Genomic DNA, 12,996 nt, shown 5'->3' on the forward strand with positions numbered 1-12,996 from the left:
ACACACACACGGTGGCTCATGGCCATCCTTAACTCCAGTTCCAGGAGTTCAACACTCTGCCTCATGGTCATCAGGCATCAAGTGGTGCACAGACACACAGAAAAACACATCAGACATATAAATTAAAATAATAAATCTAAAAAGAATTTTAAAAATAACAGTATCAGCCAGCAAGATGGCCCACAAGGTAAAGGTGAGGCCACCAAGCCTGATGACATGGGTTGGTTCAATCCCCAGAACCAACTCCCACAAGTTGTCTTCTGACCTCCATACTTGTACCATTGTTTGTCCAAAACATTTACTAACACATGAATGTAAAAAAAAAAAAAAAGAAAGAAAAAAAAATAGGGCTGAAGAGATGGCTCAGCGGTTAAGAACACTGACTGCTCTTCCAGAGGTCCTGAGTTCAATTCCCAGCAACCACATGGTGGCTCACAACCATCTATAATGGGATCTGATGCCCTCTTCAGGTGTGTCTGAAGAGAACAATGGTGGTGTATTCATATGCATAAAATAAATGAATATCTTTTTTAAAAATTACCAAATTAAGGTTAGACATGACATCTTTAGTCCCAATATTCTTGGGAGGAAAAGGCAGGCAGATTTCTGTGTGTTGTAGGCTAGACAGGGTTACATAATGAGACCTCATCTCCAAAAATAAATATTACCAAATAAAAAGAATTTCTATGAACTATGGAGACAGATCAGCAGGAAAAGATGCTTTGCTGTGGAGCCTGGCAACCTAAATTATATCCCTGGGTCCACACAGTGGAAGGAGAGAACTGACTCCTGCAGACTGAATCTGACCTCTACACATATGCTGTCATGCACATGCACACATAAGTAAAGAAAATGCTTTAAAAAAAAGTATTTCTAGGGGCTAAAAAGATAGCCCAGCAGTTAGGAGCACTTGTTGCTCTTTCAGGGGATCTGGATTTGGTTCCAGCACCTACATAATGGCTTGCCACAATCTATAATTCTAGCTGAAGAGAATCCTATGTTTCCTTCTGTCCTCATGGGCACCAGGCACACAAATGGTTGTAGCTTTTGCTACATTGTGGGTTCTTCTTTTTCCCCACCTTTTATCTCCCTGGGTTCACAACCTACCACTAGATAGGAAAGAAAGACTAGAGGGGGAGAGAGAAAGTCCTAAACCTAATTTCTTTCTTCTTTGGTTTCTTCCAACCACTAATAAACCACAGCCAACCCCCATGAACAGCCAACACCTACAATCCCCGCCTGCAGGGTTCTAGTATTTATATACCCTCGGAGACGATCCCAGAATTCCAAATATCACACAATCCTAGAAACTATCTGCAGCTCACAAAACTATGCTTTCCTAGAGCAGGAGGCAAATCATAGTCAGCTGCTACAGACAGCCCCATAACCCCACACCTGGGATTTAAAAAGCACATTCTTATGATATTTCTGTATTTTTTACAGAAACCAGGGGACCAAAAATCCACTCACTACACATAGTGGACACATACATGCAGGCAAAATATGAACACATGTATTTTAACGTTGATAATACATTTTTTTTTTAACTTTTCAAGACATGGTTTCTGTATAGACCTGGCTGTCCTGGAACTCACTCTGTAAAGCAGGCTGGCCACAAGCTCACAGAAATCTGTCTGCCTCTGCTAGGACCGAGTGCTAGGACTAAAGGCATGTACCACTAACACCTGGCAAGATGATAGTACATTTTTAAAAAGTACTTCTAGGGGCTGGAGAGATGGCTCAGCGGTTAAGAGCACTGACTGTTCTGCCAAAGGTCCTGAGTTCAAATCCCAGCAACCATCCTTAATGAGATCGTCTGCCCTTTTCTGGGGTGCCTGAAGACAGCTACAGTGTACTTACATATAATAAATAAATAAACCTTTACAAGAAAAAGTGCTTCTAGAGGAGTATTGGTTACAACTCTAATCTTAACACTATGAAGGCTGGCTACGCACCCACCCTGTCTCCCTTAAAAAGGGGAGTTGGGAAATCTCTAGAAATACAAACCAGGCAAAATTCGTATCAGAAATGTAATTGAGGAAAATACATAACAAAAAAAAATTTTAAAAAAAATTTGTATCAGTTTTAAAGCCATTCTACTATCTACCTATTAAGTCACTGTATATCAATATTTATATTCACACATACTATACAATTATATGTATTTCCAATTGAAAATTAGACTTAAGCAATACTTAGAATTTATAAATTTACCTGCTATGCACAGAATTCAGATTATACTGTAAAATTACCTAAGAAGACTAATTTCTGTAAGTTAACTAGTTTCCAATTAACAGGTCTTTTTATTCCTACACAAAAAAACTCTGGGTGCCAGGTTTAGAGGAACACATCTCCCATCCTACCCCCATCCTGCTTTTCAGACAGGGCCTCTCTATTTAGTCCTGGCTGTCTTGAAACTTGCTACGCAGACCAAACTGACCTGGAACTCACAAGAGACCATCCCACCTCTGCCTCCCCAGAGCTAGAATTAAAAGTGTGTGCCATTGGGCTGGAGATGGCTCAGAGGTTAAGAGCACCGACTGCTGCTGGGCGGTGGCGCAAGCCTTTAATCCCAGCACTTAGGAGGCAGAGACAGGCGGATTTCTGAGTTCGAGGCCAGCCTAGTCTACAAAGTGAGTTCCAGGACAGCCAGGGGTACAGAGAAACTGTCTTGAAAAAACAACAACAAAAGAAAAAAAAAAAATGTATACGACTTGCAATTAACTATCAGGCATAAGCTAGGTGGTGGTAGCGCAGGTGGGCCTTTAACGTCAGAGCTCGGCAGGGACAAGCAGGTATGACTGAGTCTGAGGCCAGCCTAGTTTACAGAGTGAGTTCCATGACAGCCAGGGCTATATAGAGAAACCCTGTCTGGAAAAACCCAAAATAAATAAATAAATAATGAATGAATGAATGAATAAATAGTGCTTCAAGCTGATAAACTAGGCATATTTTTTTTTTTACCTAATTGGATTTTTTTTCTTTACTTAAATTTAAGAGGGTATAGGATAATATTTTAATGCTAAGATAAGTCAAATACACGGTAGCACCCACCCTTGCCCCCAATTACTCTCAGGAGTTTGCAGACCTGGATGGCTTAGCGTAGACAGCACGCAATGCAGAGACAGAGGGCGAATACTTGCTAGATGCAGGAGAAGGAACCCTGGGCCTTGAGCATGCTAATGCTAGGCCAGGTTCTGCCACAGAGCTACACCACTCGACACATCCCCTTGAAAGCAAAAGGAAGCTGTGGATCATTCTGGTAAGGGAACAAGTCTGCTGCTGAAATTCCTCAAGTTCATCCCCAATTCACCTCCGTGACAACAAAATTTTGTCGCGCAAGACTGTCCACCCAAACGCCGCTGGTCCTCCTTGACCCCGCCCCCTGCGATAGCAGCGCGCTCCCGAAGTGAGCCCCCGGCGACCGGCGACCAGCAGGACAGAAGCCCTGCGGCGCCCTCACGCCAAACCGCAGCCCCCGCACTTTTTTTGTTGTTGTTGTTTCCTCGCGCCCCGCCGCAGACTCACCAGGCGGATGAAGCCGAAGCCTCGGTCGCGGTTGATGAAGACCTCGCTGGGCTCTCCGTAGCGCTCAAAGAGGCGCTTGAAGTCCTCCTCCGTGATGTCGGTGGGCAGGTTACCCACGAAGAGGCGGCAGCGCTGCGTGTACGTCTTCTCGCCCGGCTTGAGGAAACTCTTGATGTCGATGGTGAAGCCCAATTCCTCGTCCGGGTGCTCCTCGGAAGGTGCGGGTGGCGGCGCCTGCTCGCCGGCCAGCGTCAGCGCCATGGCCGCCGCGGCCACCGGTTCGCTCTCTCCAGCCGCCGACTCCAGGGCGCGAAGACGAGCCGGGTTTTTCTCAATACGTACTTGCTTCAGATTTCCTCTTAACATCATCTTAGCAAGTTCGCTTGGGATGCTGGATGAGGCCTAGACGTCAAGGTACACACGTCTCCACATGTATCTATGGAAACGAAGCAAGGAAAGCCAGGTAACGGAGGGAAGCCCAGCCTCCCCGCAATCACGCCCGCGGTGGCCGAATGCTCAAAATGGCGCTGCTTCAAACTGCAGTTGGAAGAGACGCGGGCAAGAGTCCCGCCCCTCCACGGCGCGCCTGCGCAAATCCCAACCCGCGAACCGTTTGCTTGCATGGCGCGTGCGCAAACTGTGGCGAGCCTGAGAGTCCACTCCTAGGGTCATCCCATCCTAAGATAGTGCAGACTATTGGGGGAGAGGGTTGTTTTGTTTTCTTGCTTTATGCAACTGGAAGTGTATGGACATATATATCCGAGGCTGACCTTAGCTTTCGATCCTCCGGACTCAGCCCCGGGACACGTAGGTCAAACCACTACGCGTGAGGTGTTAGTACCAGTACACTCCATCCTGGCCTAACAATATGACCCTTGACCTGCGTTGCCTGGACAACGACCCTCAATCCCACAATCCACTTGGCTCAGTTCCCACCCTCACTTTCTATATAAATGCGGGAAGGAATCACCCCCTCCTTCTCTTCTATTTCTCTCCCCTCTCTTTCTCTCTTTTTCCTCTTCTCTGCCCTTCTACCCGCTTCGCCGCCCCCCAATCCCTGCACAATAAACCTCTCACGCGTGGAACCACCTTGGCCTGGTCTGCTGTCTGGTCTATCCGCTCAAAATATATATAGATTAATATCTGATATTAATTAACATATTATGAGAAACAAAGTATATGTGTACAATACGGTGTGAAAATACAATAATTTAGGAAATGTATTTGCCCTTTTAAATATTACGGCAACTATCACTGAATAGAAAAAGAAAAACTTGCATGTTATCTGCACTGAATAGACTAAGGAGGAAGATAGGCAGTTCAAGGTCAGCCTGGGCTACACAGCAAAGTGGTATTAATAGAAAAAATGCTTCCTTTCATTTTTCTTGAGACAGGGTTTCTTTGTATAGCCCTAGCTGTCCTGGAACTTAGAGATCCACCCACCTGTGCTGGGATTAAAGGCATGAGCATATTTATACACAGCACTTAATAAAACAAATTTTCGAGGCAATTAAAAACACCTTTTAACAGGTATGGTAGCTTACACCTGTAATCCTAGCTAGCATTTGGGAAGCCAGAAAAAAACTAACAAAAATAATAAAGCTCTTAAAAATCATATTTCCTGATTAAGCAATCCAATGTTGTTTTTTTTCAGTGCTGGGAAATGAACTCGAGCTTTGCACACACCAGTGCTGAGCCCCACAGCCTCACAATCCAAGTTTCTGAAACAATCATGATTTTGCTTGGTTTAGTCTATGTAGCCCAGGCAGTCCTGGAACTCTCTACCTAAACAAAGCTGGCCTTAAACTCATAGAGATCCTCCTGCCTGTGTTATCTCTGCCCCACTGCCTCTGCCTCCCAAGAGCTGTGTTTAAAGGTTCACACCACCCTGGCTGTGTTGTAGATTATTAACTTTAGAGTAGAATTTCCTGAAATAGATTATAAAATTAATACAGACAGACCATGAACTCCTATGGACCAGACACCAGGCTTAAGTATTGATAGACTCCCAGAGGAGCACCTCACTCAGGCCTCAGGACAATAGCAGACACCCAAGAACTCACGATAGACCAAGCTTGATGCAAACCACATGAGGCTTTATTCCGGGAAAGCCAGAGCTCTGGGGACAACTCATATCCCAAGCAGGGGTAGAGGAGTCGACCTTGAGGGGAAAGAGGTCCCAGTTTTTATAGGCCCTCAGGGGAGAAAGGAGGGGGGTGGAGTAGGGGATTTCCAGATCTAAATAATGTCTATTCTCAAGAAATGGGTATGGGAGGGGTACAAGGAAAGAGTCTGGTGCAGGTGTAGCAACTCAGGATTGGCCGGGCTGTGGTTGCTGGGGAGATTTTCTGACTCTTTCTCAGCAACCAATGTCACAAACACCTGGCAATGGGCTTCATCAGTGGGCACACACATGGGTTCAAGGAACGGTCAAAACACTGGCAGACACATGGGTTCAAGGAGTGGCCAGAGCATTGTGCACCTCTATTTTTCTAAATCAGTGAAGTTAGTTCTGCTAACAGTGACATCTATCTTGCCAATTTCAGGGCTTCTGGGACCTTTTACATTCTGTCAGGATCTTTCAATACAATTAAAAAGAAAAACATACAAAATGAAATAAATCAACCAGGAAGATACACACTATCCAAATTAAGTAAAAAAAAAAAAATGCTGAAGATGGCTCAGCAGTTAAAAAGCACTGCCTGCTCTTCCAGAGGCCCTGAGATCAATTCCCAGCACCCACATGGTGGCTCACAACCATCTATAAAGGAATCTGATGCTCTCTTCTGGCATCCCCCAACTACCCCTGACATTCCTCAGTCTGCTCCAGTTCCACCATCCCTTCCAGTTGCTCCAAAGCCTTCAGTGAACTGAGTCTTTAGAAACTATCAGCAAAATCCTCCAGCCTCATTGTTTCCTGATTGTCCTGCAGTCATCTGCTTTAATTGCAGCTGGTCTGCTGTGAGGAATGCTTCTATCTCTCTAGAAACTCCTGGGTGTGACTGCAGATTGCCCATCTGTAATCAGCATTTGACAGGCTGAAATAAGAAGAACACATGTACAGCAAACATGGATGACAAGAGAAAAAGATACAAAGATAAATTAGCAGGGAGGTGGAGACACATATGTTTAATCATAGCTCTTGGGAGGCAGAGGAAGGTGGATCTCTGAGTTCCAGAACAGCCAGGGTTACACAGAGAAATCCTGTCTCAAAATAATAATAATAATAATTTACAAATAGATTTTTTTTTATATTTAATGTCACAGAACTTACATGTGAAAATATGTCATTTCTCAACTTTTATTTTTATTTATTTATTTATTTATTTATTTATTTTGGTTTTTCTAGACAGGGTTTCTCTGTGTAGCCCTGGCTGTCCTGGAACTCACTTTGTAGACCAGGATGGCCTTGAACTCAGAAATCTGCCTGCCTCTGCCTCCCAAGTGCTGGGATCAAACGCGTATCCCACCACTGCCCTGCTGTTTCTCAACTTTTAGACCACCTGTTTCCTTTTTCCTTTGACAAAAGTTCTAAGTCACAAAAGTTCATTCCAACATCATTCTCTCTTTGTCTAGCTCTTTTCCTCCCTTAATCTGTATGATATCTATTAATACAAGTATCGTGTGAGGCCAGAATGCATATATCCTTTCCTTCTTTCCTAAATAAACTGGTCTACACAGTTATCTTCTTCCTCAGAGCAACACTTCTCCCTGCCCTCACTTGCAGCTGATAACATCCACTCTATATTTTTTTTCCACTGAAGAAAGGACAGATAACCAGGCTAAAGCTACCTCATTAGCACAAGGATCAGCCTACTCCCCAGTGCAGCCTCCCACTCTTCTCTTCCTGTTCCCATGAATAAAATGTTTTCTCTATGGCTATTAGTTACATCCTTTTGCCTTGTTCTTTGTTCGGGCAGTTGATCTACCTGATCTAAACTGAGCAATTCTTCATCTGTTCTGGAGCTGTTGTTCACCTAGATGGCAAATAAGCAATGTCCAGCTTATCGTGTCTAAAGCTGGCTGTGACAGTGAGTGCCTGCAATCCCAGCACTTGGAACTGGAGGTTGAAGGATCAATTCAAAGTCATCCTGTGCTTCCTGGCAAGTTCAAGGACTACATAAGACCCTGTCTCAAACTAACACTCTCAATCCCCACAAAACATCCTGTTCAGACCAAGGCTCTTAGCTGTCCCACACAATGCTCATCCAGTCCTTTCCACTTCGCACGGAGGCACTATCTTTCATTCACATCATGAAACCAACAGTGCAAGGTTCATATTGAAGCCTTAAAAAATAAAATAAAGTAAAATAAATAAATAAATAAATAAAAATTTAAAAACACATACTCAGGATCCACCCAGCCAATAGTTTTGGTTCTATCTTGCAACGTTATCCCAGGTTGAAGAGATGGCTCCAGGGTTAAGAGCACTTACTGCTCTGGCAGAGGACTCAGTTTAGTTCTAAGCATCAACAGGGTGACTACAATCACTTTAGCTCCAGTTCCAGGGAACCTGAAGTTCTCTTCTGTCCCCTTGGGCACCTGCATACATATAGTGCATATAAACCTTTGTAGGCACATGCCTACAAATATACATAAATAATAAACTGTTGTTTAAAAAGATGTCCCGAGCCAGGCTTGGTGGTGCACATCTTTAATCCCAGCACTCAGGAGGCAGAGGCAGGCAGATTTCTGACTTCGAGGTCAGCCTGGTCTATAGAGTGAGTTCCAGGGCAGCCAGAGCTACACAGAGAAACCCTGTCTCAGGAAAAAGAAACAAAACAAAACAAAACTTAAAAAGACATCCCATCCATTCTATGCTAACTCATCTTCTGCTAGGTACTAATTATTGTCTAATAATGACTATTGTGCTTTCAGACATATTCCTGGTTCTGCCCTTGCCCTATTAGGCAATACATTTACTCAAAATCACTAGCTCCATCCCATCAGTATGTGACCATATATGGAAAGAGGGTCTCTAAAGAGAGAATTAAGATTAAATAAAGTCAGGCTGGGGAGATGGCTCAGTGATTAAGTGCACCAACTGCTCTTCCAGAGGTCCTGAGTTCAATTCCCAGCAACCATATGGTGGCTCACAAGTATCTGTAACAGAATCTGATGCCCTTTTCTAGTGTGTCCGAAGAGAGCAACACTGTACTCATTTAAATAATTCTTTGTTGTTGTTGTTGTTGTTTTTGTTTTTTGAGACAGGGTTTCTCTGTGTAGCCCTGGCTGTCCTGGAACTCACTCTGTAGACCAGGCTGGCCTCGAACTCAGAAATCCGCCTGCCTCTGCCTCCCATGTGCTGGGACTAAAGGCATGCACCACCAGTATGTGGCTAATAATTCTTTAAAAACAAAAAAAATTAAATAAAATCAAAAGGATGGAGGTAAGATCAACATAACTAATGTCATTATAAGGAGAAAAGATAAAGACATGGATAAGCAGAGAAGTCAGCCATCTGCACAGCAGGAAGTGGTTTTAGAATAAAGCAACCCTGCTCACAACCTAACCTGCACTCTGAGCCTCCAGCACTGAGGAGCGGACTTCTAGGTTTAATTCACTAAGTCTGGGGTGCTTGAAAACTCTTAGGAAGTTATTTATTTTTAGGTGTGCATGTGTGTCATTGCACCACTGGTATGCTTGGTGCTCAAGGAGGATAGAAGAGAATGTCAGATCCTCTGGAACTGGAGTTACAAGGTTGTTGACAACCATGCAGGTTCTGGGAATTGAACCCAGGTCCTCTGGAAGAGCAGCTAGTGCTCTTAACCACTGAGACACCTACCCAGCCCCAGCCCCAGTCCCTGGTACTTTTTGTTACCTGGTACTATTTTGTCTCTCTCTCTCTCTCTCTCTCTCTCTCTCTCTCTCTCTCTCTCTCTCACATACACACACACGCGCGCGCGCACACACACACACACACACACACACACCGCTGGAGCTGAGGAATGAACCCCACAGCCTTGTGCTTTCTAGGCAAGCACTCTACCACTGAGCTAAATCGCCAAACCCTGGCCATTGTACTTTTAAAAGACAAAGAAACAAACTGGGTGATGTTAGCACACACTTTTAAAAATCCCAGCATTTAGTGGTGGCGAATGCCTTTAATCCCAGCACTTGGGAGGTAGAGGCAGAGGCAGAGGCAGAGGCAGAGGCAGAGGCAGAGGCAGAGGCAGAGGCAGAGGCAGAGGCAGAGGCAGAGGCAGAGGCAGAGGCGGCAGAGGAGGCAGAGGCAGAGGCAGAGGCGGCAGAGGCAGAGGCAGAGGCAGAGGCAGAGGCAGAGGCAGAGGCAGAGGCAGAGGCAGAGGCAGAGGCAGAGGCAGAGGCAGAGGCAGAGGCAGAGGCAGAGGCAGAGGCAGAGGCGGCAGAGGAGGCAGAGGCAGAGGCAGAGGCAGAGGCAGAGGCAGAGGCAGAGGCAGAGGCAGAGGCAGAGGCAGAGGCGGCAGAGGAGGCAGAGGCAGAGGCAGAGGCAGAGGCAGAGGCAGAGGCAGAGGCAGAGGCAGAGGCAGAGGCAGAGGCAGAGGCAGAGGCAGAGGCAGAGGCAGAGGCAGAGGCAGAGGCAGAGGCAGAGGCAGAGGCAGAGGCAGAGGCAGAGGCAGAGGCAGAGGCAGAGGCAGAGGCAGAGGCAGAGGCAGAGGCAGAGGCAGAGGCAGAGGCAGAGGCAGAGGCAGAGGCAGAGGCAGAGGCAGAGGCAGAGGCAGAGGCAGAGGCAGAGGCAGAGGCAGAGGCAGAGGCAGAGGCAGAGGCAGAGGCAGAGGCAGAGGCAGAGGCAGAGGCAGAGGCAGAAATTTCTGAGTTCCAGGACAGCCTGGTCTACAGAGTGAGTTCCAGGATAACCAGGGCCACAGAGAGAAATCCTGTCTTGAAAAACTAAAAAAAAAAAAAAAAATCCCAGCTCTTGGGAGACAGAGGCAGGTGGATATATGAGTTTGAGGTCAGCCAGGACTACAGAAAAAAATTTCAGGATGGCCAGAATTACAGAGAAGCCCTGCCTCAATAAATAGATAGATAGATAGATAACATTGTTTACTTAGAAGCATTCAGAATAATGACAAAAAACAGTTGCAATTTTTATGACTATAGAACAATAATTATTTTCATATAAGCTGCATCAAGGACAATTGAACCTGGGGGCGGGAAAACTACTATCTATAGATATAATTAATTTGTCTTGTGCACCATCAAGGACCTGCTTTAAATCTTTTTTTTTTTTTTAAGATTTGTTTATTTATTTATTATATGTAAATACACTGTAGCTGTCTTCAGACACTCCAGTAGAGGGAGTCAGATCTCATTACGGATGGTTGTGAGCCACCATGTGGTTGCTGGGATTTGAACTCTGGACATTCCAGTCCGGTGCTCTTACCCACTGAGCCATCTCACCAGCCCATTTTTTTTAAAGGAACTTTTTCTTTTAATTAATTTATTTATTATATGTACGTACACTGTAGCTGTCTTCAGATACACCAGAAGAGGGCATCAGATCTCATTACAGATGGTTGTGAGCCATCATGTGGTTGCTGGGATTTGAACTCATGACCTTCAGAAGAACAGTGGGCGCTCTTAACCGCTGAGCCATCTCTCCAGCCTCCCTGCTTTAAATCTTCATGCCAATTTACAACCCCCAGACTGCACCAGGCAAGGTTAGTGGTTCAGTTAGTACCACCAGAATAGCGCTATCCAAAGCCACATCAGTAGTGTGTGAGCTATACATAAAGACAACATACAATTTAAAAACAAATTTTACAAGCGGGGCAGTGGTGGCGCACGCCTTTAATCCCAGCACTTGGTAGGCAGAGGCAGGCAATTTCTGAGTTCAAGGCCAGCCTGGTCTACAGAGTGAGTTCCAGGACAGCCAGGACTACACAGAGAAACCCTGTCTCGAAAAACAAAACAAAACAAAACAAAAAAAAAAAAAAAAAAGAAAGAAAAGAAAAAAGAAAACTGTCACACAACACAGATCTCTCCCAGGTTTTTCACAATAGCAGCAATAGATTAGCCAAGATGTTCTTCTTTGATGTTGGGGCAATACTCAGAAGAGAACAAGAAGACCTAAGTAAGCCTTTGTTTTGTTTTGTTTTGTTTTGAGACAGGGTTTCTTTATGTAGCTCTGGATATCCTGGAACTTGCTTTGCTTTTTAGTTGTTGTTTGTGGTGTTTTAGAGAAACTTTCTTTATTATTTTTCTATTTTTATTTTATTTTTTTTTTCTTTTCTTTTCTTTTCTTTCTTTCTTTTTTTTTTCGAGATAGGGTTTCTTTGTATAGCCCTGGCTGTCCTGGAACTCACTTTGTAGACCAGGCTGGCCTCGAACTCAGAAATCCGCCTGTCTATGCCTCCGGAGTGCTGGGATTAAAGGCGTGCGCCACCACGCCCGGCTAGAGAAACTTTCTTGTTTAATGGTAAAGCTCAATACACTCCAGCACCAGGACTGGCATGGATTTAAAGCAGTAGGGATGGCTGGGTGACCCCATGGAGTCTCACATGGCAAAGAGGATGAGGAAGGCGACCATCAAACAGAAGAGTCCCATGGCCTCAGGGCAAAACCCAGCATGGCATAGGAGAAGAGTTGCTGCTTGAGAGTTGGGTTCCTGGCATAGCCAATAATCAAGCTACCAAACACTGTGCCAGTGCCAGCCCCTTATTCAGCCACACCAACTCAGGCGGCCCCAGCACCAATAAACTTGGCTGCTGTGTCAATGTCCCAGGGTGGGGATAACACTGGTCTGGAATTCCTGTCTGGCCACCTGGAGAGAGAACTGCTGCAGGCAGGCTGTTTAGATGGGTCCTCTGGTGCACTCAGGAGGGAGACAGACACAGGCCTGATTGGTACAGGAGCTGATCAGAACTGGAGAAATGACCAGTGCCTTGGTGGTCTGCATTTTTCAATCTGGGAAAACCTTGGTCCTGTTATTTGTTGTTTTGAGACAGGGTTTCTCCATGTAGCTGTGGATTTCCTGGAACTTGCTTTCTAAATCAGGCTGGCCTCGAACTAACAGGGATCCACCTGCCTCTGCCTCAAATGCTGGGATAAAAGGCTTGCACCACTGCACGTGTGACTTTTCCCTTTTCTTATACAGACATGGGGGTCCTACCTCTCTAAGCACTTCTTAGAGAACTCTGAGAAGCTGACCCAAGCATTGTGGTACTTCTTGTGCTCCTCCCAGAAAGAAAGGGTTGCATAGGTGCTTGTATTCAGTTGATTTTCCTGTCCAACTGTCAACAGGCTCTTGTCTTTATAGAGTTCAATGAACTGCAATTCCTGGTAAAACTGACTTCAAGTTTTCCTCTCACCTCCTTATTCTTTTCTTTTCGTTCGTTCGTTCTTTCTTTCTTTCCTTCTTTCAGTACACTGTAGCTGTCTTCAGACACTCCAGAAGAGGGCATCGGATCCCATTACAGATGGTTGTGAGCCACCATGTGGTTGCTGGGAATTGAACTCAGACCTCTGGAAGAGCAGTCAGTGCTC

General features: G+C 45.2%; 1 protein-coding gene and 1 pseudogene across 1 annotated transcript in view; both read right to left on the bottom strand.

Moving 5' to 3' along the window:
- Pspc1 (paraspeckle component 1) overlaps positions 1-4,069 on the bottom strand; it is a 56,561-nt gene extending 52,492 nt beyond the window's left edge. Inside the window, exon 1 of the mRNA XM_021181553.3 lies at positions 3,529-4,069. Within this exon, the coding sequence (XP_021037212.1) occupies positions 3,529-3,897 (369 nt within the window). The 5' untranslated portion in view covers positions 3,898-4,069. The remainder of the gene's footprint in view (positions 1-3,528) is intronic.
- Positions 4,070-12,007: 7,938 nt separating this feature from the next.
- Positions 12,008-12,409, bottom strand: LOC110309901 (ATP synthase F(0) complex subunit C1, mitochondrial pseudogene; annotated as a pseudogene).
- Positions 12,410-12,996: the final 587 nt, after the last annotated feature.

This window comes from Mus caroli, unplaced genomic scaffold, assembly GCF_978045245.1.
Source record: "Mus caroli unplaced genomic scaffold, Mus_caroli_1 scaffold_12, whole genome shotgun sequence".
Taxonomy (NCBI): Eukaryota; Metazoa; Chordata; class Mammalia; order Rodentia; family Muridae; genus Mus; species Mus caroli.